At 39.5% G+C, this 27,293-nt stretch overlaps 1 protein-coding gene across 1 annotated transcript in view; it reads right to left on the bottom strand.

The window, feature by feature from the left end:
* The window catches only part of LOC148740604 (uncharacterized), a 43,827-nt gene that overhangs the window by 3,446 nt on the left and 13,088 nt on the right, over nt 1-27,293 (bottom strand). The window contains exons 7-17 of the mRNA XM_088749706.1: nt 17,089-17,217; nt 16,277-16,348; nt 14,399-14,470; nt 13,604-13,666; nt 13,200-13,271; nt 11,960-12,031; nt 9,990-10,061; nt 9,632-9,778; nt 3,556-3,627; nt 1,331-1,402; nt 823-894 (exon numbers count right to left, since the gene is read on the bottom strand). Coding sequence (XP_088605832.1) covers nt 823-894; nt 1,331-1,402; nt 3,556-3,627; nt 9,632-9,778; nt 9,990-10,061; nt 11,960-12,031; nt 13,200-13,271; nt 13,604-13,666; nt 14,399-14,470; nt 16,277-16,348; nt 17,089-17,217 — 915 coding nt within the window. The remainder of the gene's footprint in view (nt 1-822; nt 895-1,330; nt 1,403-3,555; nt 3,628-9,631; nt 9,779-9,989; nt 10,062-11,959; nt 12,032-13,199; nt 13,272-13,603; nt 13,667-14,398; nt 14,471-16,276; nt 16,349-17,088; nt 17,218-27,293) is intronic.

Below are 27,293 nucleotides of genomic sequence, written 5' to 3'. Positions count from 1 at the left end.
GTATTTTACCCTAGATTTAAGATCCACTTTTGAATAATTAAACCAGTTTTCTAGAGTCGGTAAGTTTTCAAAATAGCATGTGCTATAGGTTAAATATCGAAGCAGTCAATACTTATTTGAGGGGAATTTTCCTCGCAATGTTTTTTTTCTCATCACCTTTACTGTTTTAATTCTTGTCACTCATTTGTGTTCATTCAGTCGTCTGTTATAGTTACTATCAGTATTGCTGACCTGAGACACGTGATGTGATAAACCAGATTTGCCCGTTACTACTTTTGTACTTGCCTTCAAGATTTCTTATTTTTTTAAATCCTTTTATATAAAAATGTTACACGTAGGTGTCAATGGGTTAACTTCCAAATAATGTGTGATGATTAATTGTAATTGAATGAATAAACCAGTTTTGTAGAGTCAGTAAGTTTTGAAAATAGCATGTGTTGTAGGTTAAACATCAAGCAGAGTCTTAGTCAATACCTCCTTGCAAGGGGAATTTGTTTAGCAATGTTATTTAACTTCATCATCCTTACTGTTTTGATTCTTGCACTTGTTTGTGTTCATTCAGTCGTCCGTTGTAGTTGCTATCAGTATTCTTGACTTAAGACATGTGATGTGTTAAACCAGTTTTGCCCTTTGCTACTTTTGTACTTGCTTTCAAGATTTGTTATTTTATGTCATAAAGTTTGTAGCGTGGTCATAAGTTTCTGTGCCACGCAGATATCAAAGGGTTCTGAAAGGTGAAAAAGAGGTGAGGGAGGGGAAGGACTGGGACTTAGTATCGTGACCCTTGCAATAGCTTATATAAATCGACGAGCTTCTACTTACAGCCATTTCAGCTCGACTAATTGGGAAAATACATCGCTTGGAAATTTCTTAATCATGTTGCCGTTTAACCGCCTGTAGGTTTTGAAAACTTTGTATTACAAAAACGTGGAAATGTTTAACTCCAGTTCGCTTACTTTTTCATTGAACAATCTGATTATTCTGTAAGAAACTGAGCAGGAAAAGGATTTTACACTGGATTTAAGGTTAGTTCTAAGTAAGTAGAGTAGTTTTCCAGAGTCAATCAGTTGCTGCGTGGGATATTTTCTTTTGAGTGTTCTCTGGTTCGACTTTGTGAACAAACAAATTATATTTACCTTCTGTAACATTTACGAAACCCTCTGTTTTCTTGAATGACATGACTAATCTTAGGGGATATAAGGTTCGAAAATTGGGGAATATCACTTGAGTAAGGGAAAGAGGGAGGAAAGAGGGATAGGGTTGGGAAGTGCTGGAAGTAAATGTTGCAAAAGTTTATATAGATCATTTGCATAGACGACTTTTCACTTACAGCCACTGCAGCTTGACTAATTGGGAAAATACATCGCCTTGTAAATTCTTGATCTCGTTGCCGTATAAAAACCTATAGGTTTAAGAACTTAGTATTACTAATACGTGGAAATTTATAAATCCTGTTCGAGTTTCATTGAGATACTAGGGACCTTAAGATCGAGGTTTTTAGGTATTTCCTGCGAACTGCTAGCGTCAAGAAGTCACGTGACCAGTGCCTTACCGCCAGGTTTGCAGTCTCAGGTTCACGTTTGTACGGCTAGACCACGCTCTAGAGGTAAGTGATTAGCCGCAAAGTTTTTTTGCACCCTAAAACATCAGAATCCCATGTTTGAGAGAAACACTACTATTAGAACTCTTTCGCGTGTGAATCATTTTTCATAGAAACGTAATTTTGAAGACGATTTCTCAGCTAAAATAGAAGTGAAAGAATGAATAAAAACAAATATGGCGACTGGCTACTTGTTATTAAAACTGTTTTGTCAGTCGGATTACTTTGAGGTTAAACAAAAGCCAACTTCTGATGATATGTGAATGCATGGGTGTTCATTTTGTTTCCTATCTGGCTCCATTCAGACGGCCAGGCAAAACTGCTTCAAGAAATAAGAAATCGAGATCTTCATCACTCGACGAGCCTTCAGAACTACTCTGTGTCCAGCAGATCTTTGTAGTCTTGCTTAATTTAAAGAGGATAAACGTGTTCTGCTCTCATTAATTAATCAATAAAATCCGACAAACAAATTAATCCACAACCCACCTTCGGGCAACAGCCATCTTGTTTTTGTACTAATTTCCCATAATTCATCAGTGCTACCTCCCGCAAATCTTAAATCCCGAATATCGGCAGACAGCTAACGTGAAATCGCCAATGGCAAACCGCGGTTTGCCGTTCGCGTTAATATGGCCATCTCTTGATATTAAGGTCTCCACTGACGTAAAAAGAAACATGAAGTGCGAGGTCTGCATTAAGCTGAGGGAATGCTTGGGGGCTCTTAAAATCATTTTATAAAATAAGTTTAAGTTCTTTTTATTATCAATTCTCGTTGTGGACTTGGTTTGTTCGTGGTCCATCTCATGGAATTGTGTATGTCACCATCTTGAATTTTATTTCCTTGCTTCTTTTTATCCGTATTTTTAAAACCTCAACTTCCTTGGGTGGGCGCCTCACATGGTGTCCCGTTCGCGCCTTTCCCCTATGGATTTTTTCCCATACAGTTATTCTACTTATTTCTTCTCATCCTGCAAATGGTATGTCTTTGCTTCCCTCCACCTCTCCTTTCATACCAGCCACGCTTATACAACTAAAGCAAATTTATCAAGAGAATAGAGAGCGGGGTTAACAAAAGGAAGACCCCCTACATATTTAAAAAGATGATTATTTATTTGATTGAGAAGATGCTTTAGTGAATTAAGGTATGTTAAACTCTTCTGTCCAATACTGTCCATCTACGAACCATCCCACTTCTTTCACTTTCTTTATGGCCGACTACACCCACTAAGCTTGAGGACCTTCTTAATCATATTTAGTAAATAATCAAACAACAACAAACATATGAAACATATGTGTGAACTGCGGTTATGAGACGTATATGAGAACGATCCTTCGCAGTAAAGCACTATTTGAGCAATAGTGAAAATCAGACCTGAAAAAAATTTCAGGCCTGTACGGGATTCGAACCACTGACCTCTGCGATACTAGTGCAGCGCTCTACCAATTGAGCTAACAAGCCAACTGGGAGCAGGCCATCAAATTAATTCGATATAAACCCGTAGATGATAAATCAAACAACAACAAACATATGAAACATATGTGTGAACTGCGGTTATGAGCCGTATATGAGAACGATCCTTCGCAGTAAAGCACTATTTGAGCAATAGTGAAAATCAGACCTGAAAAAAAATCGTTCTCATATACGTCTCATAACCGCAGTTCACACATATGTTTCATATGTTTGTTGTTGTTTGATTTATCATCTACGGGTTTATATCGAATTAATTTGATGGCCTGCTCCCAGTTGGCTTGTTAGCTCAATTGGTAGAGCGCTGCACTAGTATCGCAGAGGTCAGTGGTTCGAATCCCGTACAGGCCTGAAAATTTTTTCAGGTCTGATTTTCACTATTGCTCAAATAGTGCTTTACTGCGAAGGATCGTTCTCATATACGTTAGTAAATAATAAAACAAAACTCTTAGCACTATTAACAGAGGAATGAATATTAGTTACTTACAGTACTACCAACTTGGAGGTGTTATAGAATACTCCAGGTGGTAGCTCCTTTATCTGGTTGTTACCCAAATTCCTACGGGAAGATATTACCTTAATTTCAGTTAAAAGTGTTAACTCTTGTGTACCTTTCCTGTAGCTAACCTTTTTTCCCGTCGACTTTTAAGTGCATTCGTGTTATGTCCAGGTGAAAAAAACAATTTTGCTGTATTTCTGATATGATCGATGTGTGATCATTTCACAATGCTACTATACAAATTAAGCGAACCCGACCTTATGTTACTTGCCTTGTGGTCGACGACACCCATTTAATATAAAGATATATGTTTCCTTACTCGGTACTGGTAAGCTCAGAAGATCTCCACACACCGTATAATATACACCGAATGCAAATATGGCGTCCAATTTGAATTGCCATTGTCCTGGACTGACTAGCCTCTCACACATGTAATAATCCTTTTGTGTTTCCGCGTGAAGACGAGGCTAGTCAGTCCAGAACAATGGCAACTCAAATTGGACGCCATATTTGCATTCGGTGTGTTTTTCAAGCTTTAATAATTATTCGATCTATAGGAAATACATTCGTAATTCGAAATCAGAAAAACGCAAATAAAGTCTTAATCTCAAGTAAAATTAAAAAGTTGTGATTGGAAACTTATTTCTGTGGCATGTCGTAAAAACAGGTTTCTCTCTTTAGATTAGCAGATTCGGCTAAGCGAACAGATGATAAAAAGCGACTTCTCTCTCTTACATCATCCGGGTCGTTAGGAACACGGCCGATAGGGCGTTGATTTATGAGGTGTCCGACTTCTAAAAGACATGTGTACAGCTCGAACGGAAGCAAAATATGTTCCCCAGTTGCCTTCTTTTAGGCTCGCTTACAACTTTCAACGAGAGCTTCAGCACATCCGTTCTGATGGGGAGCAGCTGGAGCAGTGAACAACCAGTTGATGCTTCTCGCACAGAAATCACGGAGTTTTTCAGGATCAAACCTTTGACCATTTCATGCAGTTGCCGCCCTGCGCCAACCATCTGTGACCCACTGTCGCTCAACAGCACTACCGAGTATCCATGGATGGAGAAAAATCCTCTTAGCACCAGGATAAATTCCATTGTCGAGAGGTCAACTCCTAATTCCCGCAGATGGACAGCTCCAGTAGAAGGGCGGCGTTTGCGGCGCTAAGCGGAGAGCCGGAAGGTCTGCCATTAACTGCGTCTCTGCCTTGTGTGCCATTTCTCGACAAGTAACACATTTAAATTTCACTCTCTTACTGAGCTTGTTCGCTTTCAGGATCCAGTATTTTCGTCTGACTTTCGAAGTCGTCGTTGCTACTCCGGGATGACTATGGCTGTGCATATGGCGTGTGATCAGCAGGGATATCTTGTGCTTATTGGGAAGCAGCACTGGGTGCTTTTCTTCATATGACACGAGGGCTTTGTCAAGTCTTCCTTTGACCCTGATAATCCCCTTGTCGTCAATAAACGGGCTCAGGGTCTTAAACTCTTCATTCCAGTCATTCGACTCTTCAAATCCTTTTGGGAATTTCTGATCCATGACATCTCAGCCTTCCTTAACTTTTCGGGTATGAGAGGTCCTTCTTGTCTACTGGTTGCGTTTCTCCTGAGGCGTATCTTCTCGGCTAATCGTCTTATTTACGCGGTAACTCGTATCAGCATTCGCTGACTTCAGAAATCCTTCACATTGATAACATTTCCGACATCTGCAGGCGAGGCTGCTCTGACGGCATGGACGTGGCCATGCTGCATATCTCCTTCTCGTTGCAGTGTAGCTGTTTGGACTGGCCATTGTTCCTCAGGAAGTTTCAGAAATTCTAGGCCGTTTATCCATCTCCCCGTTAGCTGCTTTACATGCAATCCTCGCGACAAATCATCCCCTACGTTTTCTTCACCAGGAATGTGCTTCCATTGACTTCGGTCCGAAATATTCTGGATCTATCTGACCCTTGCCGAGACAAATGGCTTGAAACTGCGGGAAGGACTTGAAGAATTTGACATCGCCAAATTGGATCGTACACTCTTTCACTCCTGTTTTCACGAGACGGGAGGCGAGAGCGGCTGCTTGTGATTCCAGACGTGGAATTGTCGGCTGCTTTAGGGATGCAACCCTAGACTAAGAGGCGACGAATTTTACTTCACAGGTGCCTTGAATGTTTCGTTTAGTAAATAGGCGTTGCCTTTGATGACAGATATAATTTAGTCACAAGCTAAGACTCGTGATTGAAATTCATTCTGTACCGTGATTTAAGCGTGTTCGCTTATCATGTTTTAAACCAGTTTTCAGAAGAATCAGTAAGAGAGAGAAGTCGCGTTTTATAATCTGTTCGCTTACCCGAATCTGCTAACCTGAAGAGAGAAACCTTTTTTTACGACCTGCTACAGAAGTAAGTTTCCAATCACGTTTTTTGAATTTTACTTATGAGATTAAGGCTTTATTTGCGTTTTTCTGATTTCGAATTGCAAATGTGTTTCCTATAGATCGAATAACTATTGAAGCTTGGATAATATTATACCGTTTGTGGTGGTCTTCTGAGCTGACCAGTTCTGAGTAAGGAAACATTTCATTCGATTTCTCGGTTGTAACGAAGAATTGCGCAAGAGCACGTGCCGAGGAAGCCCTGAAAACTGCGAAAACTGATCAGACGACTGCCAAAGGAACGCTCACCCGATGTGGAAAGTCCTTAGCAAAGTCAACAGAAGCGGAAAGACCAGAGCAAGAGGTAAGAGATGGTCCAAGTAAACTACAGTTAGCCTTTGAAAATCTTGTGGCTAAACACGAAAACTATTCACGATTAATCCGCAGCGAGTTCGAAGTACGAGAGGGATGGATAGCAGATTGTCAAGAAAACTTTATATCAAGGGAAATGGGCGCAAAGGTATATTTGGATTCTTTCTTAAGTTAGGAAAGGCCCCATTGAAAACTTATGATGCATATACAGCCTCTAAAGCACAAAATAATGGTGATGGTGGGCCAGGAAGTAATGGAATTCCAATTATTCAAATAGAAGACGACGCCCTAGTGTAAGTTCTGGGGATTATCATCCTATTGACACCCATCAAAATGCAAGTTCCGGAAATGATAATGTCGCCCTAAATCATGAAAACACGTCCTTTGTTTCGGGAAATGGAATAAATGAAAGCATCCAAACCAACCTCGATGCTACAACTGCCGCCTGTGGTTTTAAGATGAAAAAGTCTAAAATGCTAGATCTGTTTGTCTTCCAGCCTGTGAGTTGCGGCTATGTACGTGAAATCTTAGACAATCTAAATCCCCGGAGGGCTGTTGGCGTAGATAGAATTTCACCTCGTCTCTTAAGGCTCGCTGCTCCCATCCTAGCAGAGGAGATAACACAGCTGATTCACTATCTGATTATGAACCAATCATGGCCAACCGAATGGAAGAGTGGGAGGGAGCTTGACACCGGTATTTAAAAAGGATGAGGATACACGCAAAGAAAATTATCGTCCTGTTTCCATTCTTACCGCCATTTCCAAAGTGTACGAGAAGGTTATGTTTAACCAGCTGTACGGTGCTTTCCATGAACGTCTTTCTCCGAATCTATCTGGGTTCTTGAAGAAACATTCTTGTTACACCGCACTCTTGAAGATGACTGAAGACTGGAGGCGAAGCGTTGCCAACACGAAGGCTGTCATAGCCGTGGCGGTGGACCTGTCCAAAGCATTTGATTCTATTAACCATAATCTCCTATTGGCTAAATTAAAAGGGTATGGCTTCTCTCCGTCTGCATTAAACTTGACTTCTTCCTATTTGTTAGGTCAAAGGCAGCGAGTTAAGTTGTCCGGTGTTTGTTCTAGCTACTTAGAAGTAATGGTGGGCGTCCCTCAAGGGTCCTTCCTCGGACCGCTGCTGATTGATATTTATATAAATGACTTGAATTACGCCATTACCAGATGTATCTCTGAGGTTATACGCCGACGACACAACTATGTATGCCTCTGACGTCTTGCCCATGATTCTCGAATTTGTAGTGAATAATGGTCTTGAGCGGTTATCATCGTGGTTTCAACAGAATCATCTGGTGATCAACAACACAAAGACGCAAGCAGTACCTATTGGTCCCTGTAAGTACAATTACGACCTGGCCATACATAGCTCTGTCATAGAGACACTGCCATCTATCAAAATACTTGGCGTTGAACTTGATAGCATGCTATCCTTCAAGGATCACATTACTAAACAGCTTCAAAAGGTATACGTTAAAAGTGGCGCACTCAGGAGAATAAGGCGTTTTGTCCTGGGCAATGTAATGTTAAAGCTCTATAAAACTTTCATTCTCCCTCATTTTGAATACTGGTGCCCCCTCTTTCTTGGATTGGGGAGAGTGCAAGCGAATCGGCTAGAAGATGCCAGCTATTATATTCTTAGATCACTGCTAAGTTATTTTAAGTCTACCCTTTATGATGAATTGCTGCGAATCTTGAATATTGAAACGTTCGGACCAGAGAAGGAAACAACAATCCCTTATGTTATACAAATGTTTGCATAACGACGGTCCCAAGTATATCAGAGATTTTTTCAGTTTTAGGAAAACTATGTACAATCTAAGAGGAACCGGCATTAATTTGTGCCCGCCTAAATTTAATTGAAATTTTATGAAAAAATCTTTCACTTATGTGCACAGCTGTGGAATGGATTACCTTCAAGTGTGAAACTGGCCAATAATATCAACCTTTTTAAGAAGCTATTGCGAACATTGAAACTTTAGCGGCTTCACAATTTAATACCTGTATTTTAGTGACTCTGAATTTCATTGTACAATGCAAACTTCGTTTTAATACTAATTTTAAGTTATTTAAGTTATTGCTTCACCATTTTCTATCTGTATTTTAATGACTCTGAATTTTATTGTACAAACTTCAATTTTAATGTTAATTTGAAGTTATTGCAATTAGGTCTTGACAGTATGTATTAGGTTTTTTAGAAACGTAATCTTAGAGGCACGTACGTATTTTGAACGAGCTCCACAAGCTCCTTGACGCTACGTGGGTAAATAAAGAGACGTATGCTATTTTTCGCGCCGATTTTAATCATGCGATAGAATCAAAATACAGCAAAAGGGATGCGATAACTTTTCTTAGTACATGTCTGCAAGCTAACCCGTAAGAGTTAATTAAAGGGATAGGCTCGGACTATGACGCAGCGTGAGATTATTTGGACACTATTTACAGAGATCCAAGGTTCGTGTTCCACACGATCCCTCAAGACATAGTAAAGTTTAGAGATCTGCAACTGAGAGAAGATGCGAGATTTTGAGACTTAGTTCACCTGGTTAAACGAAGTTTCAACACTCTAAAGGGGGGTCGGAAGTGAAAATGACATGGACAATGGTCACATGCTATCTGTAATCGAGAAAAAATGTGTTCGAGTGATCGAACACATTGGTGATCTGGAATTACGTTACAGATGAGTTCAGCTTCAAAGTTAAAGTGGATTTACCGCGCCTGAAAGATCATTCAATAGACCGTGGAATAAAGGTGACCAAGAGAAAGCTTCTAAGTCAAGTTGCCCGGTTTTATACGACCCCATTGGATTCGCAGCTGCATTCCTCGTCAGAGCCAAAATAGGTTTACAAGAGTTGTGGCAGATTGGTCTTAATTGGGACGATGAGCTTCCATGTGAGGTACAAGGAAAGTGAATTCAGCTCTTAAAGGAAATGAAGGAACTTGACCAGATTGGTTTCAAGAGGTGCCTGGTTCCACCCCAAACGCCAGAAGCACCAGCACTGCGTGTGTTCTCAGACGCCTCGCAAGAAGCATTTGGGGCCTACGCGAATATCCGACAGAAAGCGAAACAACATATTCGCTCATATCCGGAAAATAATGAGACTTTGAGCACATGTCGATGGCGAGTTAGGATAAACGTAACCTTTACAATATTCTATATAACTTGAGCCACGATTTAAATAGGGGAGGTAACCCTCTTCAGTTCTTTACGCTTATACTACACCTACTAAGCTCGAGGACCTTCTTGATCATATTTAGTAAAAACCGGGATAAAACTCTTAGCACCATCAAGAGAGGAATGAATATCAGTTACTTACAGTCCGATCAACTCGGAGTTGTTACTGAATACTCCAGGTGGTAGTTCCTCTATCTGGTTGTTAACCAAATCCCTGCGAGAAGATATGTACTCGATTTCAGTTAAAACTGTTAACTCTAGTGTATTTTTGCTGTAGCGAACCTTTTTTCTGTCGAATTAACAGTTTATTAGTGTTACTGATGTCTGGGTGAAACAAACGCCTTTGATGTCATTCTGATATGATCGATATATGATCATTCCACAATGCTACTTTACAAATTATTTACAAAATAAGCTTAAGGACCTACTCATCATATTTAGTAAATAATAAGATAAAACTCTTAGCAATATCAACAAAGGAATGAATATCAGTTACTTACAGTCCTATCAACTCGGAGTTGTTATTGAATACTCCAGGTGGTAGCTCCTTTATCTGGTTGTTACTCAAATCCCTGCAAGAAGATTTTTCCTCGATTTCAGTTAAAACTGTTAACTCTAGTGTATTTTTGCTGTAGCGAACCTTTTTTCTGTCGAATTAACAGTTTATTAGTGTTACTGATGTCCGGGGGGAAACAAACACTTTTGCTGTAATTCTGATATGATCGATATGTGATCATTCCACAATGCTACTTTACAAATTATACCACCACAGGCGTCCCAAGCTCACGTCTCGAGCAAAAGCGAAGGATTTTTTTGTGAAACCGTCCCACGTTGAGTGACGCGGTGTTAAGTAACGCGAGCAACCGTTGAGAATTTGAATGCGTTATAAGGAATAGTATGGGGGAAAAAATATGGTCCATTTTAAACACTAAATATTCCGAAATATGAATATTTTACACTTTAGGTTAGTAAGACTTAATCATTCCTTGTATTTCCGTCGTATTTTTTGGCGATTTCTGCTGTTTTGGGCTTGTTTTGCCATCATTGCAAAGCAAACCCAAAACAGCAGAAATCGCCAAAAAACACGACGAAAACACAAGGAATGAGTAAGTTTTATTGATCTAACCTGGAAAATACTCATATTTCGGTACATTTAGTGTTTTAAATGAACCATATTTTTTTCCCCCATACTATTCCTTATGACGCATTCAAATTCTGAACGGTTGCTCGCGTAACTTAACACCGCGTCACACAACGCGGGACGCTTTCATGAAATAATCCTTCCTTTTTGCTCGAGACCTGAGCTTGGGATGCCTGTGATTAAACGAACCTGACCCCATGTTACTCGCCTTGTGGTCGACGACAATCATGTAACATAAAGACATATTCGCTCATATACAGCAAGTAATGAGACTTTGAGCACATCTCGATGGCGAATCAGGATAAATGTAACCTTTACAACATAGTAACTTGAAGTACGATTTAAAGAGGGAAAGTTAGCCTCTTCAGTTCTTTAATACTGCCTTTATGCAAATTTTATTCACGCCAACGATCGGTTTTCAACGTACACTTATTTTCCACTTGAAGTTGGTACGAGTCTCCTCGGAGCACGTGATGGAATAAATTAACGCTTGTCTGTAGCTATATTTCTCCGTGTCTTAACAGTAAACAATGCCACTATTAGAGCACCGTGCCTATATTTAAGAGTTGTACAATTAATGCTGTCTGATACGAAAGTGAAGTTTTGTAATTAGAGCGGCTGTAGCTTCACTCATAAATCAAATACGACAGTTAGTTTAAACATCATCCGCGACCCTGTTTTCCTCGCCATGAATTAAGCCTAAAGAAAATTTAGCTGACACAAAGTTAATGAAAGGAATGAAAACATGATCTTTGTAATCTTAAACTTTTATTTCTAACAGATGAGTGAAATCTACGTTGTGATTGAAGACTCCAGCTGTTAGTTCTTCAATTTGATTGTCATATACGAGCTTGTGAAAAGTAGTTTACCCTAGATCTAGGGTTTGTTTTGAGTAATTAAACCAGTTTTCTACAGTCAGTACGTTTTGAAAATAGCATGTGCTGTAGGTTAAACATCTAACGGAGTCTCAGTCAATACTTCCTTGCAAGGGGAATTCGTCTAGCAATGTTATTTTTCTTATAACCTTTACTGTTTTGCTTCTTGTCCCTCATTTATGTTCATTCAGTCGTCTGTTGTAGTTGCTATCAGTATTCCTGACTTAAGACATGTGATGTGATAAACCAGTTTTGCTCGTTGCTACTTTTGTACTTTCCATCTAGATTTGTTATTTGACGTCATAAAGTTTTGTAGTGTGGTCATAACTTTCTGTGCCACGCAGATATCAAAGGGTTCTGAGAGGTGAAAAAAGGGGTGAGGCTTGGGGAAGGACTAGGACTGAGTGTTGTGACACTTGCAATAGTTTATATAAATCGACGAGCTTCCACTTACAGCCACCGCAGCTTGACTAATTGGGAAAATACATCGCTTGGAAATATCTTCATCATGTTGTCGTTTAACTGCCTGTAGGTTTTGAAAACTTTGTATCACCAAAGCGTGGAAATGTTTAACTCCTGTTCGCTTTTGACTGTGGTACAGATACAATCAAAAGTCATACACAGCCACACCATCCGTTTCTTCTGGACTCGATATTCCTTTCAGTCTCACAGAAGTATGTGTTGATATATTTATTTATTATTTATTTATTTATTACTTATTTATTTATTCAACAATTTGCCAAAGGCAGGTTAATCTACAATAGGACAAGGTTGCCTCCTACTAGGTATTTTACCTCACCCTATCCCTTAAAAGTAGACAAAATTGAAGCCCAACCCCCACTTACAAGTCCCCCTGCTAAGAACAAAAAACAAAAACAAAAACTGGCACTTGTTAATGTTCATTGTTGTCTTTTAAGTTTTGAGGTACAATGAAATATATGAAGTTCATATATTTATTTTTTTTGTACTGCGGTATTAGATACATATGATGCACGATCCTCGCAGTAGATAGCGCTATTTAAGCAATAGCGAAAATCAGATCTGAAAAAAATCAGGCCTGTACGGGATTCGAACCACTGACCTCTGCGATACTAGTGCAGCGCTCTACCAATTGAGCTAACAAGCCAACTGGGAGCAGGCCGTTAAGTTGATTCGTAATAAACCCGTGAAAGTGATAAATGAGGTACAATGAAATATATGAAGTTCATATATTTTGTACTGCGGTATTAGATACATATGATGCACGATCCTCGCAGTAGATAGCGCTATTTAAGCAATAGCGAAAATCAGATCTGAAAAAAATCAGGCCTGTACGGGATTCGAACCACTGACCTCTGCGATACTAGTGCAGCGCTCTACCGATTGAGCTAACAAACCAACTGGGAGCAGGCCGTTAAGTTGATTCGTAATAAACCCGTGAAAGTGATAAATGAGGTATAATGAAATATATGAAGTTCATATATTTAACTATGTCTTTGTGAGAGCACTATGCGTATGTTTTTACAATGCGGTCATGAAAGTGAATTTCTCGGCACTTACGGCAGCGGTAGCTTTACCACTTTTCTTTAAAACAACCACCCACCATCTGTTACTACCGATAAACTAAGGTTAAAGTAAAGTTTCTTGAAATTTAATAGATGGCGAGAATGTTTACAAAATCGATGTAATCTTAAAGGCTCCAATTGATTACTTACATTCGAGTCAACTCTACGTTGTTCTTCAAGACTTCAGACAGTAGTTCTTCAGTGTGATTGTTCTGTAAGTAACTAAGCGGAAAATTATTTTACACTGGATTTAAGGTTTGTTCTAAGTAAGTAAACCAGTTTTCAAGTGTCAATCAGTTGCTGTGTGGGATGTTTCCTTTTCAGTGTTCACTGGTTCGACTTTATGAACAGAGGAATCATATTTGCCTTCTGTAACATCCATGAAACTCTCTGTTTTCTTTAATGAAATTCAAACAAAGACTAATCTTAGTGGATATAAGGTTCGGAAATGGCAGAGTGTCACTTGGGTAAGAGAAAGAGGGAGGGGGAATGCGCTGGGAGTGAATGTTGTAAAAGTTTATTTAAATCATTTGTACAGACGACTTTTTACTTACAGCCACAGCAGCTTGAATAATTGGGAAAATACATCGCCATGTAAATTCTTGCCGCATAAAAACCTGTAAGTTTTAAAACTTAATATCACTAATACGTGGAAATTCATAAATCCTGTTCGCTTTTGATTGAGATACTCGCGTACAAAGAAACGCGAAGTGCGAGGCCCATCTTAAGCTGAGGGAACGCTTGAGGCTTCCTAAAATCATTTTATAAGATAAGTCTAAGTTCTTTTTAATATCAGTTTTTGTTTTGGACTAGGTTTGTTCGTGGTCCATCTCATGGGATGTGTATGTCACCATCTTGAATTCATTTCTTTGCTTCTTTATATTCGTATATTTGTAAGTTTTAAAACCTCAATTTCCTTGGGTGGGCGCCTCACATGATGTCCCGTTCGCGCCCTTCCCTTTGTATTTTTCCCCTACAGTTATTCTACTTATTTCTTCCTATATTGTAAATAGTACGTCTTAGCTTCTCTCTACCTCTCCTTTCATACCAGCCACGTTTATACAACCAAAGCAAAGTTATCAAGGTAAGAGAGAGTGGGGTTAACAAAAGGAAGACCCCCAACATATCTAAGAAGATGATTATTTATTTAATTGAGAAGATGCTTTAATAAACTAAGGTATGTTATTCTCTTCTGTTCAATACTGTCCATCTAGAACCATCCTACCTCTTTCACTTTCTTTTTGGCTGACTACACCCCCTAAGCTTAAGGATCTACTTAATCATATTTAGTAAATAATTCGATAAAACTCCTAGCAATATCAACAAAGGAATGAATATCAGTTACTTACAGTCCGACCAACTCGGAGTTGTAATTGAAGACTTCAGGTGGTAGCTCCTTTATCTGATTGTTTTCCAAATGTCTAAAGAAGATACTTCCTCAATTTCAGTTAAAGTGTTAACTATTGTGTATTATTGTTGTAGCGAATCTTTTTTTCTATCGGATTTACATTTTATTCGTATCACGTCTAGGTCAAACAAACGCTTTCGTTATTAGCTTCAAATGTCATTCCACAATGCTAATTTACAAGTAAACCTAACTCTATGTTACTCGCTCTGTGGACGATGACACTCATTAAACATGACAACATATCCGCTCATAATCGGTAAACAACGAAACTTTGAGCACATCTCGATCGTGGGTCAGGATAGAGGCAACCTTCACAATAATCTCTATAGCTTAAACTAATATATAAAGAGGGGAAGTTACCCTCTTCAGTCCTTTAATGCTACTAACGCAAGTTTGATTCACGCCAACAGTCAGTTTTCAGCATAAACTTCATTTTCGACTTGAGGTTGCTGCGAGTCTCCTCAGATCACGTGATGATATAAACTAACTCTTGTCAATAGCTATGCTTATCTTTTGGATATATCAACAAAGTTGAAATGGTAAGTTGGCCACCGTAACGATTACAAAAGCTGACGTTTCGAGCGTTAGCCCTTCGTCCTTCGCTCCGACGAAGGGCTAACGCTGGAAACGTCAGCTTTTGTAATCGTTACGGTGGCCAATTTGCCATTTCAACTTTGTTGATATATCCAAATTATTTCGTTACCCCCATCGACGCAGCCCCAAACAGTTTCTTTCGAAACTATCAGCCTTTATGCTTATCTTTGTCTGGCATGTACTATAAAAAACCATGCCACTGTCAGTGCACCGTGTGTATATTGAAGAGTTGTAAAATGCTGTCACGAAAGCGAAGTTTTGCACTCAGAGCGGCTGTAGCTTGACCAATAAATCAAATACCACAGCTTAAAAACCAACCCCGACCCTGTTTTCCTCGCCATGAATGAAGCTTGAAGAAAATTTAGCTGAGATTAAGTAAATGAAAAGAATGGAGACATGATACATACATACATACATACATGTATATATTGTGGGAGGAAAAAGACAAGTAAACTAAAAGTTCAAGTTTACTTGTGTTTTTCCTCCCACAATATATACTTCACTCTACTTCTATGTATTGAGCACTGTTCTACGAAAATCAAGTCACACTTTACATACATACATGCATACGTTAGTTCACAACTCCCATGGGGGCTTTTCAGGGCCAATTCCTACCCATCCCACCCCAGGGGAGGACATCCACAACACAGTAATCTCTTGTGTGGGAAATTATCCTACCCCTAACCTTGCAGGAGACGGGACCTACGATTTGTTCGTCGTTATCCGAGAAGACTAGAATATCTATCAATTTCTTGATTATAGAAAGGTAGCAAATTTTCCTCGCTTATTTTAAGACCATGAGTATCGGTCCGGCCGGGGCCGGACCGATACTTATGGTCTTAATCTTAAACTATAATTACTTACAGAAACTAAGAAACTAAGCAGAAAAGGATTTTACGCTGGATTTAAGAGTTGTTCTAAGTAAGTAATTAAGTTTTCTAGTGTCAATCAGTTCCTGCTTGGAATGTTTTTTGTTAGGTGTTCTCTGGTACGACTTTATAAACAAACAAATCATATTTGCCTTCTGTAACATCCATAAAACTCTCTCTTTTCATGAATGAAATTCAAACGAAGACTAATCTTAGTGGATATGAGGCTCGAAAATTGGGGAATATCACTTGGGTAAGGAAAAGAGGGAGGTGAGAGGGATAGGGGTTGGGAAGTGCTGGGTATAGGTGTTGCAGAAGTTTGTTTAAATCATTTGTATAGACCACTTTTCACTTACAGCCACTGCAGCTTGACTAATTGGGAAAATACATCGCTTCGTAATTCCTTAATCTTGTTGCCGTATAAAAACCTATAAGTTTTCAAACAAAGTATTATTAATACGTGGAAATTTATAAATCGTGTTCGCGTTTGATTGAGATACTGACGTACAAAGAAACGTGAAGTGCAAGGCCGTCTTAAGCTGAGGGAACGCTTGAAGGTTCTTTAAATCATTTTATAAATTCATTATATGTCCTTTTTAATATCAATTTTTGTTGTGTACTAGGTTTGTTCGTGGTCTATCTCATGGGATCGTCTATGTCACTATCTTTAATTTTATTTCTTTACTTCTTTATATCGGTATATTTGTCAATTTTAAACCCTCAATTCTCCTGGGTGGACGACTAACATGGTGTCCCGTTCGCGCCTTTCCCTTTGGATTTTTTCCCACACAGTTACCCTACTTATTTCGTCCTATCTTGTAAAAAGTAAGTCTTCGCTTCTTTCTACCTCTCTGTTCAGACCAGCCACACTTATACAACTAAAGAAAAGTTCTCAAGGCAATAGAGAATGAGGTTAACAAAAGGAAGAACCCCGACATATCTAAGAAGATGATTACTTATTTACTCGAGAGGATGCCAACTAAGGTCTTCTATTATCTTTTGTTCAATACTGTCTATCTACGACCCGACCCGACCCGCCCCCTTTCTCTTTCTTTATAGCTGACCACACCCACTAAGCTTCAGGACCTTCTTCATCATATCTAGTAAATAAATAGATAAAACTCTTAGCACCATCAACAAAGGAATGAAATCAATATCAATTACTTACAGTCCGACCAACTCGGAGTTGTTATAGAATACTCCAGGTGGTAGCTCCTTTATCTGGTTGTTACTCAAACTCCTACGAGAAGATATTTCCTTAAAGTCAGTTAAAAATGTTAACTCTTGTGTATTTTTGCTGTAGCGAACAATTTACAGTTTATTCGTGTTATGTCCAGGTCAAACAAATGCATTTGTCATAATTCTGATATGATCGACATTTGATCAATCTGCTATAATAATTTTGAGACGATCCTGACCCTGTGTTAATCGTATTGTGGTCTAAGATACTCATTCATCACAAAGACATATTCACTCATATTCAGTAGATAATGAGACATTGAGCACATCTCAATGGAGAGTCAGGATAAACGTAACCTTTACAACATTCTATATAACTTGAACTACGATTTAAAGAAGGGAAGTTACCCACTTCAGTTCTTTACTGCCACTATGCAAGTTTGATTCGCGCTAACAGTCATTTTTCAGTGTATATTTATTTTCCACTTGAGGTTGCTTGTGATATAAACTAACTCTTGTCAACAGATGTGTTTATCCTAGTCTTAACAAGTCAAGTCAATTTTTATTTAAAATCACACAGAATAATAATGAATACAAATAAGTGTTTTAGATATAAAAAATCAAGAGATTGTGAAGGAAAAGAAACTTTCAATTTTAGGTACATGGTGCAAAGTTTGGGACACCTAAATAGTTCGTGGAACTAACCGAGTAAGTGACCCAAACAATAATATGAGTACAAGGAATATAGATACAAAATATTTGTTTTTAGATAAGAAGTATTACGGCATTAGTTAAATAGTAGTTAAAGATAATATAATCGTAAAACATTAGGAATCAGTAACAGTATTTATTACACGACTCGGGCAGTCAGAGGGCCAATAACTAAAATCAACCAATCAAAATGCTATATTTCCGGTCAATATTCTCTCACTATTGGACCGGGCGCTGTCCCGAATGGTCCCGAATGCTCCCGAATGGTCCCGAATGATACCGCACTTGTGTCCTTTTGAACTCCAGTCGTATAATAAATCTCTTATTGACCAAGCTTGCTCGGGACCGTACTGGAAGAATATCGGCCCTCGGTCATTTTTGTACGGACGGAGCGCAGCGAGGTCCGTACTGTCAACTGAGGTCCGTACTGTCAAGACCGTGTGTATATTGAAGAGTTGTAAAATGCTGTCACGAAAGTGAAGTTTTGCACTCAGAGCGGCTGTAGCTTGACCAATAAATCAAATACCACAGCTTAAAACCAACCCCGACCCTGTTTACCTCGCCAGGAATAAAGCTTGAAGAAAATTTGGCTGAGATTAAGTAAATGAAAAGAATGGAAACATGATACATACATACATACATACATACATACATGTATACGTTAGTTGACCACTCCCATGGGGGCTTTTCAGGACCAATTCCCACCCATCCCACCCCAGGGGAGGACATCCACAACACAGTAATCTCTTGCATGGGAAATTATGCTACCCCTAACCTTATAGGAGACGGGACTTACGATTTGTTCGTCGTTATCCGAGAAGACCAGAATATCTATCAATTTCTTGATTATAGAAAGGTAGCAAATTTTCCTCGCTTATTTTAAGACCATGAGTATCGGTCCGGCCGGGGCCGGACTGATACTTACGGTCTTAATCTTAAACTATAATTACCTACAGAAAGTAAGCAGAAAAGGATTTTACGCTGGATTTAAGAGTTGTTCTAAGTAAGTAATTAAGTTTTCTAGTGTCAATCAGTTCCTGCTTGGAATGTTTTCTGTTCGGTGTTCTCTGGCACGACTTTATAAACAAACAAATGATATTTGCCTTCTGTAACATCCATAAAACTCACTCTTTTCATGAATGAAATTCAAACGAAGACTAGTCTTAGTGGATGTGAGGCTCGAAAATTGGGGAATATCACTTGGGTAAGGAAAAGAGGGAGGTGAGAGGGATAGCGGGTGGGAAGTGCTGGATATAGGTGTTGCAAAAGTTTGTTTAAATCATTTGTACAGACCACTTTTCACTTACAGCCACTGCAGTTTGACTAATTGGGAAAATACATCGCCTCGTAATGTCCTAATCTTGTTGCCGTATAAAAACCTATAAGTTTTAAAACAAAGTATTACTAATACGTGGAAATTTATAAATCGTGTTCGCGTTTGATTGAGATACTGACGTATAAAGAAACGTGAAGTGCAAGGCAGTCTTAAGCTGAGGGAACGCTTGAAGGTTCTTTAAATCATTTTATAAATCCATTATATGTCCTTTTTAATATCAATTATTGTTTTGGACTGGAAAACGGCTTGATTTTCACTCAGTTTTATCCTTAGCTTACGGTTCGTTAAAAAGTCCATGATCCAGCACAAAATCGACCTTGGAATATCGTAGGAGGAAAGCTTCTGCGCCAGGACATAATGGTCAATCAGATCAAATGCCTTCCGGAAGTCAAAGAGTACAACTCTCGTAGTCGATCCATTTCCATCCGTTGACTTCGCGCAAGAGTGAAACATACTAATTAATGCATGCGTGGCGCTGGATTTAGGCACCGTTCCAAATTGCTGTGGGTCGATCTTTGAGAGGACAGCGGGCTTAACATCAGTGTCGACAACGTACTCCTCCGCCATATTTGACAAGCTTGGAGTCAGAGAGATGGGTCGAAGGTGTTTGTTTATGTCCTGCACAGGTCTTTGCTTGGGCACCGGCACGAGATCCGCTTCTTTCCATGAATGAGGGAGACGACCTTCGCGATAAGATAAATTAAGAATATCTGCTATCGGCGCTGCCACAAAACATCTGCACCGAATTCCCTCAAGCTCAATTTGGAACAACTTTCTAATTTTGGAAATTTCTTGCTAACCCTTACAAATGAAAAAAAACTTTCTGAAAACAAACCTTAGAAAATGGACGCATCGCATGTTATTTTTCATTTAAGTGTAGTCACTTCGTAGGTTTCAAGCTGCACGTATCCCAAAGTCTACTTTATCAGAGATATAACCGTTAATGAGTCAAGCTCGGTATATATGACCCTCAACCTCTCTACAAAATATTAAAAAAAATATCCTGGAAAGTTTTCAGATGTGTGCACTGACGTCATGATTGTAAGTATACATGTTAAGTATTCAGCGGTAAGCCCTAAAACGTTTTAAAATCATTTGAAATCCAGGGATTGGTGATAAAATCTTTCTCATTTCAAAACAAAAACTCTCATGACTAGCTGTGGGCCACTTAAAAGATTTACCATTGACAAAAAATAGTACAGGTTTCCCCCTATTCCAAGCATAATTTCAGTTGGAACATTAGAATATAGTTCTAGTGCTTTTGAACCTGGAATTATATTTTACTGGTCAGCATCGATCTGTCATTAGTTGAGGCACATTCGTTATTTCATTTCAGATACGTAACAAGTCAGTTTTGGCTTGTAAGCCTGTTCCATACCTCGTAAGTGTAGTGAAAGAAAAACTTAATATTCCGAGGAAATTTTGTAGGCTCAGGCTAACTGGCTTAAAGGGAGATACGCACTTGCATTTTAGCTTTCAACTCGGGAAACTAGGGACGAAAACGTCTCCCGTCTCAGCTGGTAAAAGGGGCATGGAGAATTGCAGTGTGCTGTTGGTATGGCAATGGCCCGGCAATAGAGAGCACTTCCATGACCTCGTGTTGTAATACCATGGGATCCTCATTTCGTTGTCGGGCCTATAAGTTCAGTGTCTCTTTTTTTAAACTTCGGATGGTCTGCACTCAGCCATTCGATTATACTTACGCATAGTTCTACTAGGAACTTGGTGGCTTTGACAACCGGCTAGATCTCGTGGTTCCGGCATTCATCTCTTGGGGTCAGTGAGTTGTTACAGACAGATCCTGGGCCTTACTTGGTATTCGCACTTGGCTTTTCCTAGCTGTTTCGGAATTTTTTGAGCCCCTGCTTATGGAGGTGCTTGTGGCTCGTTTGGAATTGCTCGGATGAGCGGCCTTTGGGAGATCATTTTTAGAATCTGTCAAGTATTCCAAAATCGTTTCCTTGAAGCTCTGTAGGGTTTGGTCACAGGTCGTCTCTCCCTATGGGTTTCCTTGGGTTGGTGGTGTGGAACGGGAAGAAAGAGGTGGCAAGCTCTTGGCAGAGTGGCGGCTAGCAGCATACCTTTCCCAGGCTTGTAGCTTATCTCGGGGTCGTACTGCTGCAGTCGATCGTGACGAGAGGTGCTTTAATGTCTTCGTTGCTGATAGTGAGAGACCCTGCAAAATAGAGACCAGGGGTTTTTGGTCAATTTACTAGATGACTTTTCATCCGAACACATATTGGCGGTTATGCTCCATGTCAAAGAGTGAGAGCAAAATTCCTTTTCGATCTGAGATTGCTGCCTCTCTGCCAACGTGAGTGCGCTGTTTGCAAACTTCATTTGTTGACCATGCTGCATCTGCAAAAAGCCAACCCCGTCCTTCGACATGTTTCCTTGCCTTCTGTTGGGTCACTCTAGCTGAAGTACCGTTTTTTGGAAACAGCGTCTTCATTTTGATCGTTTCGAAAGCCTCTTTCCGCTATTGCATCCAGATCGACTCGCCATTCTCATGTGTCAGGCAGTGTAGTGGCTGCCACATTTTGCTGCCACATTTTGTAGGAATTGAAACAGGTACTTCAGTAACCCTATAAATACCTGCACTGCTGGCACATCTGCAGGTCAGCTTTTCTTTGTTCTACCTAACCTTTGCTTCTTCGTCATTACACGTCCAATAAATGGCGCTTCGCTTCAATTGAATTCGAACTTCTCATTACTTAGCTTGATGTGTTTTGCTCAACAACGATCTTACTCTATTATAAATTTTTGTTTAGCCCTCGAGAATTGAATTCGTCTTGCCAGCCAAGGAGTGACTATTTCAAAACTCCAAGGCTTTATCGGTCCTACTTTTCTCTTCATTGGAGGCAAAAGCTAAACCAGCGTGGATATCGAAGGCTTCTGGCCTGATACTGTAGTGAAAATCGATAGTCGTCCAGCTTTCAGTGTAAATCGAGTGTAATTTTTTTCCAAGCTTTTTCTTTCAATTCTTTTCTAGATCTCTACGAGGATCTAGCCTCGGAAGAACTAAAACATTAGAGGTGAAGCGAAGATTGCTGCAGTCTTTGAGCCTTGGAACCGATGTGCTGCTGTTGCTATCCGCTTGTGACGTCATATTTTTCAAGGTTCTGTGGCCTTGTCTCGGTCTAGAGTCAGCTCGAATTCGGCAAAAACTCAGTTCAGTAAAAAGCTATTATATGCCTTGTTGAGAAGTTAGTAGGGCGATTTAGCGAGAGAAAGTAAACTTCCGCTGACAACAGTGCGCGTATCAAAGGTACTTGTAATAAACTGGGTCGAGAACGTCGCCCCGTTCAGTTGTGTTTCAGAAGTGACTTAGTAGTCGTTGCAACGAGATGTCAAAGTTATATTTGTTCGTGAACATCTTAAACCCGGCTCTTTCAAGATCGCCAACACAACTTTTCGGTTTCAAGGAGAACGAGATTTTCTTCTTTGAAAGTTATGCAGTAAGCGCAAATAGAGAATAATTATAGATACGGCAAATGAGACGTTATTATGAGTCCACATAGGCGATTTTACAAAGTTATTTTATTCCAGTTAAATCTCGTGTCTATTGATTTACCTATTAAATATTACAGTTACCTAGACAAGCTATTTCTGAGATTTGTGTCACTGTCACTTTTCTCCTTAATTTTATAAAATACAATTGAGAAATCGTCGTCGTTTTTCCCCTTGTTTACTGAATAGTTCTTCTCATTCATGGGAAGCACCTCTTTGGTAGAGTTGCAATGGATTTTGAACGTATTTATGGCGGAACCATGCAAAAACCAAGCAAAGCCAGACGACAGAGTTGTTTACAATGAGTTCTTGTTTGACGATGAAACAACTAGGCTGAGGAATAAGACTTCGTTTCGGTTTGTTTGTTTGCCTTTTTTTCAGCGATTCAAGTCACTTGAGACTGAATTAAATTAATAGATTCAAAAAGTAGTGTCGAAACAATATTGATTATCATTTTCTTGTGCAGCTTGAGAATTACTTTCTTGTCTTAGTTTTCATCGGCGCTGATTAAAAATTTAAGACATTTAAGAGGTGCAGACCCGAGCTAATTCTTAAATTGTCAATCTCCGACTTCAATCTGCGGAGCATTCATTCATTACAGTAAAAAAGACAATGACAAAAAATGACAAAATGATAAAGTAGGTAAGCCTCGTATTATTTAATCTGATTGACTGGCTTACACTTCAACATGCACCAAGTTTATCCATGAATTAAGGGGAGTGGAACTTAACTACAAGTCTGTTGCCAAGGAAATGTTAAAACCCCCTTAACTTCGATTCCTCTGCCCCAGTGGCCGTCAAAGTTTGTCATCTTTGTTTGATCCATGTTCCCTTTAAATTTATGCTGTATACTACATTCAAACGACGTATTTTTGACAGAACCTCGTGCTGTTTTATTACCCATATCTCTATCGAATGTATTAGCATTACGTCACACGTAACACTATATGACTCATACATGACAGTTCCAGCCACGACCTTGGTGAGGGTAAAACGTTACTCACTTGGTTTGAAAAAAAATTCGTCATGTACGCTGAATTAAAGCATCTTCCCTAAAATTCTGCCAGTAATTGGCTTAGTCTGTTTTTGGCAATAGTTCTTTTAATCCCCCATCCGTGAACAATTTGATCAAGCGTAAAAGCTGTTTGTTTGTTTTCGACTGTCTCCTGAATAATGTTTGCACACCCTTTAAGGACTACTTCGAAAGACTGGTTCATTCTAAGGCCACTAGGAATAACGGTATATCAGTGAAATTACCCAAAGTACGTTTAGAATTTGGTAAAAAGAGCTTCTATTACCAAGGAGCACAGACTTTCAACAACCTGCCTGCTGAACTAAGGTCGTTAGATTCGAGACTGAATTTTAAGAACAAATTGCGAGATTATTTTAGTTAAAAATTCGATCTAAACGTGGTTATAGGTATCCCTTTTCAGAGCATTTTATTTTATTGTATGCTTTTCTAGACCTTAAGATCAATGATTACATCTTGTTAAGTTTTATTTTATTTATTTATTTATTATTTTGACAGGACTCCAAGGACAACAGTGTTACACACTGATGGGTTTTCAATCCTGTATAAAAATTCGTTATTATTATTATTATTATTATTATTATTACTTCCTGTGTGGCAAATTTAGCGTCAAACGGAAGTAACGCGATTTTTTAGTAAATTTTATCCTCGTATCGGGTCAGAAATGACCCCATAGGAATTGGATCGGCAGTCGATCGATCGATTTTAGACACGTTGAGGGTGAAAAAAATTCGACGTGAACGCTGAATTAAAGCATCTTCCTAACAATTCAGCCAGTAACTGGCAAAATCTGTTTACTTCCTGTGTGCCAAATTTGGCGTTGAACTGAAGTAACGCAACTTTTCGGTAACTTTATACTCTTATGGGGTCAGAAATGACCCCATAGGAATAGCGGCGGCTGGAGGGTCCCGAAAAAAAAGCCTTTCGAAAATCAAACAATTCAACTTGTTTGAGCATTTCCTCAGGACCCTAAAGTTCTTTGCGATTTCTCATGGTTCGATTCGATGTTCTCTTACATGGTTGCCGATTACCGATCGTTTATCCTCCACACGTTGATGTAGGTGTCGGCTTGTAAAGCCGACATAATCTGTATCGGTCTTTATCTTCCGGCTATAGTCACTAAAAGTTGTTTGCGTTGTTTTTTCGCTGATCTCTGATTCTTGAAGGGCAGGGGTATCCTGACGGGAATTTCACCTGCTTGTTGTGGGGGACGCGTGCTCTCCATCACCTTCATTTCAACAAAAGACCTGATGGTGTTTTTTATGAGGGGCTCTGAGTAATACAAACGAAGTACATCCTGTCTTTACAAGCCGTAAGATCAAAGATGATCTCAAAGCTAAGGAACTTAAACCTCCAATTGTCAACCAGCAAAACGTTGTATATTTATTTAAGTGTGATCTGTGCGATACAGATTATGTCGGCTTTACAAGCCGACACCTACATCAACGTGTGGAGGAGCATAAACGATCGGTAATCGGCAACCATGTAAGAGAACATGGAATCGAACCATGTGAAATCGCAAAGAACTTTAGAGTCCTGAGGAAATGCTCAAACAAGTTCGATTGTTTGATTTTCGAATTATTTTTTATTAAAGATTTTTGTACAGATTTCGTAAATGAGATTTTGTAACTAAAGGTCTTGGGATAGCGAGGAAGTATGAGGGTACTTTTTAAGTCCGTCGACGGGGAATTTGAAGGCCCTCCGAGAAAAGAAAGCGAAATAATTATGAAAATGACCATAAATCGCCTACTTGTCCAACGTTTTCACTTTTAATCACTAGTTGCCGTAACTATTTGCTAGCATATGTAGTTTGTAGAGGGCTCAATAAACAAAATTCATACTAAAGTTTGTTTCTGCGGTTTCTATAACCATTACCGAGACTGTGTTGCAAAATGACAGTTTTAGATGCTCTGCCGTAGGGAAGCTGATTTTCAGATTGAATAATCGGATGAACTAATCGCCAAACTTCACCGTTAGCATACGGAAAAGTTGCTCCTATGTTTCACGCAAATTTTTATTGCGCTCGATGATAAACTGTGCACTGTAAGTACATGTAGAAATAGCATTCTGGGCGGTGGCCTCATCTTAGGTGGTACCCTCGCCCTTGAATGTTTGGAAAAGGAGTTCGAATATTTGAAGTGATGAATAGGGTTACCAAATTAAACAACTGGATGTGTCCATAGTCGAACAGCAGATCTGACCTAAGAGATTAAGCGTTGGAATGGAAGAATTGCCGGTTTGAATTGAAGAGCAGAGTGTTTGAATTGCAGAACGATTGTTTCAAAATGAAGGATTGCGTGTTTCTGTCGACGAAAAGCCTGTTTGAACTGGCGAATAGTGTATTTGAATTGACGAGTAGCAGGTTTGCGGTAAAGAATTGCATACTGGAATAGAAGGATAACATTTTTACTTGCGGAAATGACTATTTTGAATTGCGAGATTGAAAATTTGAAATGCACAATAGCACGTTTGAATTAGACGACTGAATGTTTGGGTAGTAGAAAAACACTTTTAAAACGAAGGATTGCACGTTTGAATAGAAAAACAGCATGACTGAATCGAAGAAATATTGCTTTGAATTGAAACAATGGATGTTTCAGTAAACAAATAGCGAATCCAAATTGTCAAACAGGAAGTTTGAATAGAAAAATAGCAAGTCTGACACGAGGTTTGGAATTTTGACACTAAAAACGCACCATACGCCCTAATCCTCTCTGTTCTGTATTTGAGTTCTTCTGCTGTTTCGCAATTGACTACGTTTTTGTCGACTGACTAAAGACTCATATTGTGGCTGGTGTGTTTGAGGAGTGATATGCCCAACGAGGAACGTTGTCAATTTGACTGATAAAACGTACTTCCTACTTGCTTCTCGGCTTAGGTTTCCATGACACAGGCCTCACCAGCGGACTGGGATCTCAAGGATGTCCCTACCTAACTGATAACACCTGTGTTCTCTTATAACAAGAATAAGTACTTGAGATATTGAGTGTTCTTAGGAAGTAAGTCATCGATGTGAAAGCAGCATATCATGCATGTGGCCTGAGCGAGATCTGCGAATGGAACTACTCACTAAGCCAATCAGACACTTTCTCACACGTCAGCTTACATCATGATTTTCAATGGGATTGCGCGAGCGGGGCCGTACGGGTCAGAGATAAATTCCTTTCTTTGAGATATGATTTCTTCGTCATGTGCGAGGAAAATACGTTTCACCTTTTTAAGCCCGAGAAAATCAGTCCGGGCCATAGACAGTGTTGTCTACATCATGCCGTCATGAAAAACGACGTCACATTCCAACTTAAACAAGGACCCTGACTATAAAAGGATTTTTGCCCTGGGCAAGCCGTCAGTCATTTCACCCTTGACACCGAGCTGTCGACATCAACCAGTCCGTGACCGTGCGATATCGGCAAAACTATTGTAACCGAAAGGTCACTTGCAGCCAGTGCATATCTCAAACTTCTACGAATTTTGCCATTTTCGTTTACGGCAAAGAAAAGATGATCGGCTCCACTCAGTTGGCTCCACGGAATGTACACCCGCTTGCGATGTCATTTCTGTAAGGAAGGCAAACGGCCAGAGGGCTAGCGGTGAGGACTAGCTTTTAT

The sequence above is a fragment of the Stylophora pistillata genome, chromosome 2 (genome assembly GCF_964205215.1).
Source record: "Stylophora pistillata chromosome 2, jaStyPist1.2, whole genome shotgun sequence".
In the NCBI taxonomy this organism is placed as follows: domain Eukaryota; kingdom Metazoa; phylum Cnidaria; class Anthozoa; order Scleractinia; family Pocilloporidae; genus Stylophora; species Stylophora pistillata.
This window is presented reverse-complemented; position numbering and strand designations above follow the sequence as displayed.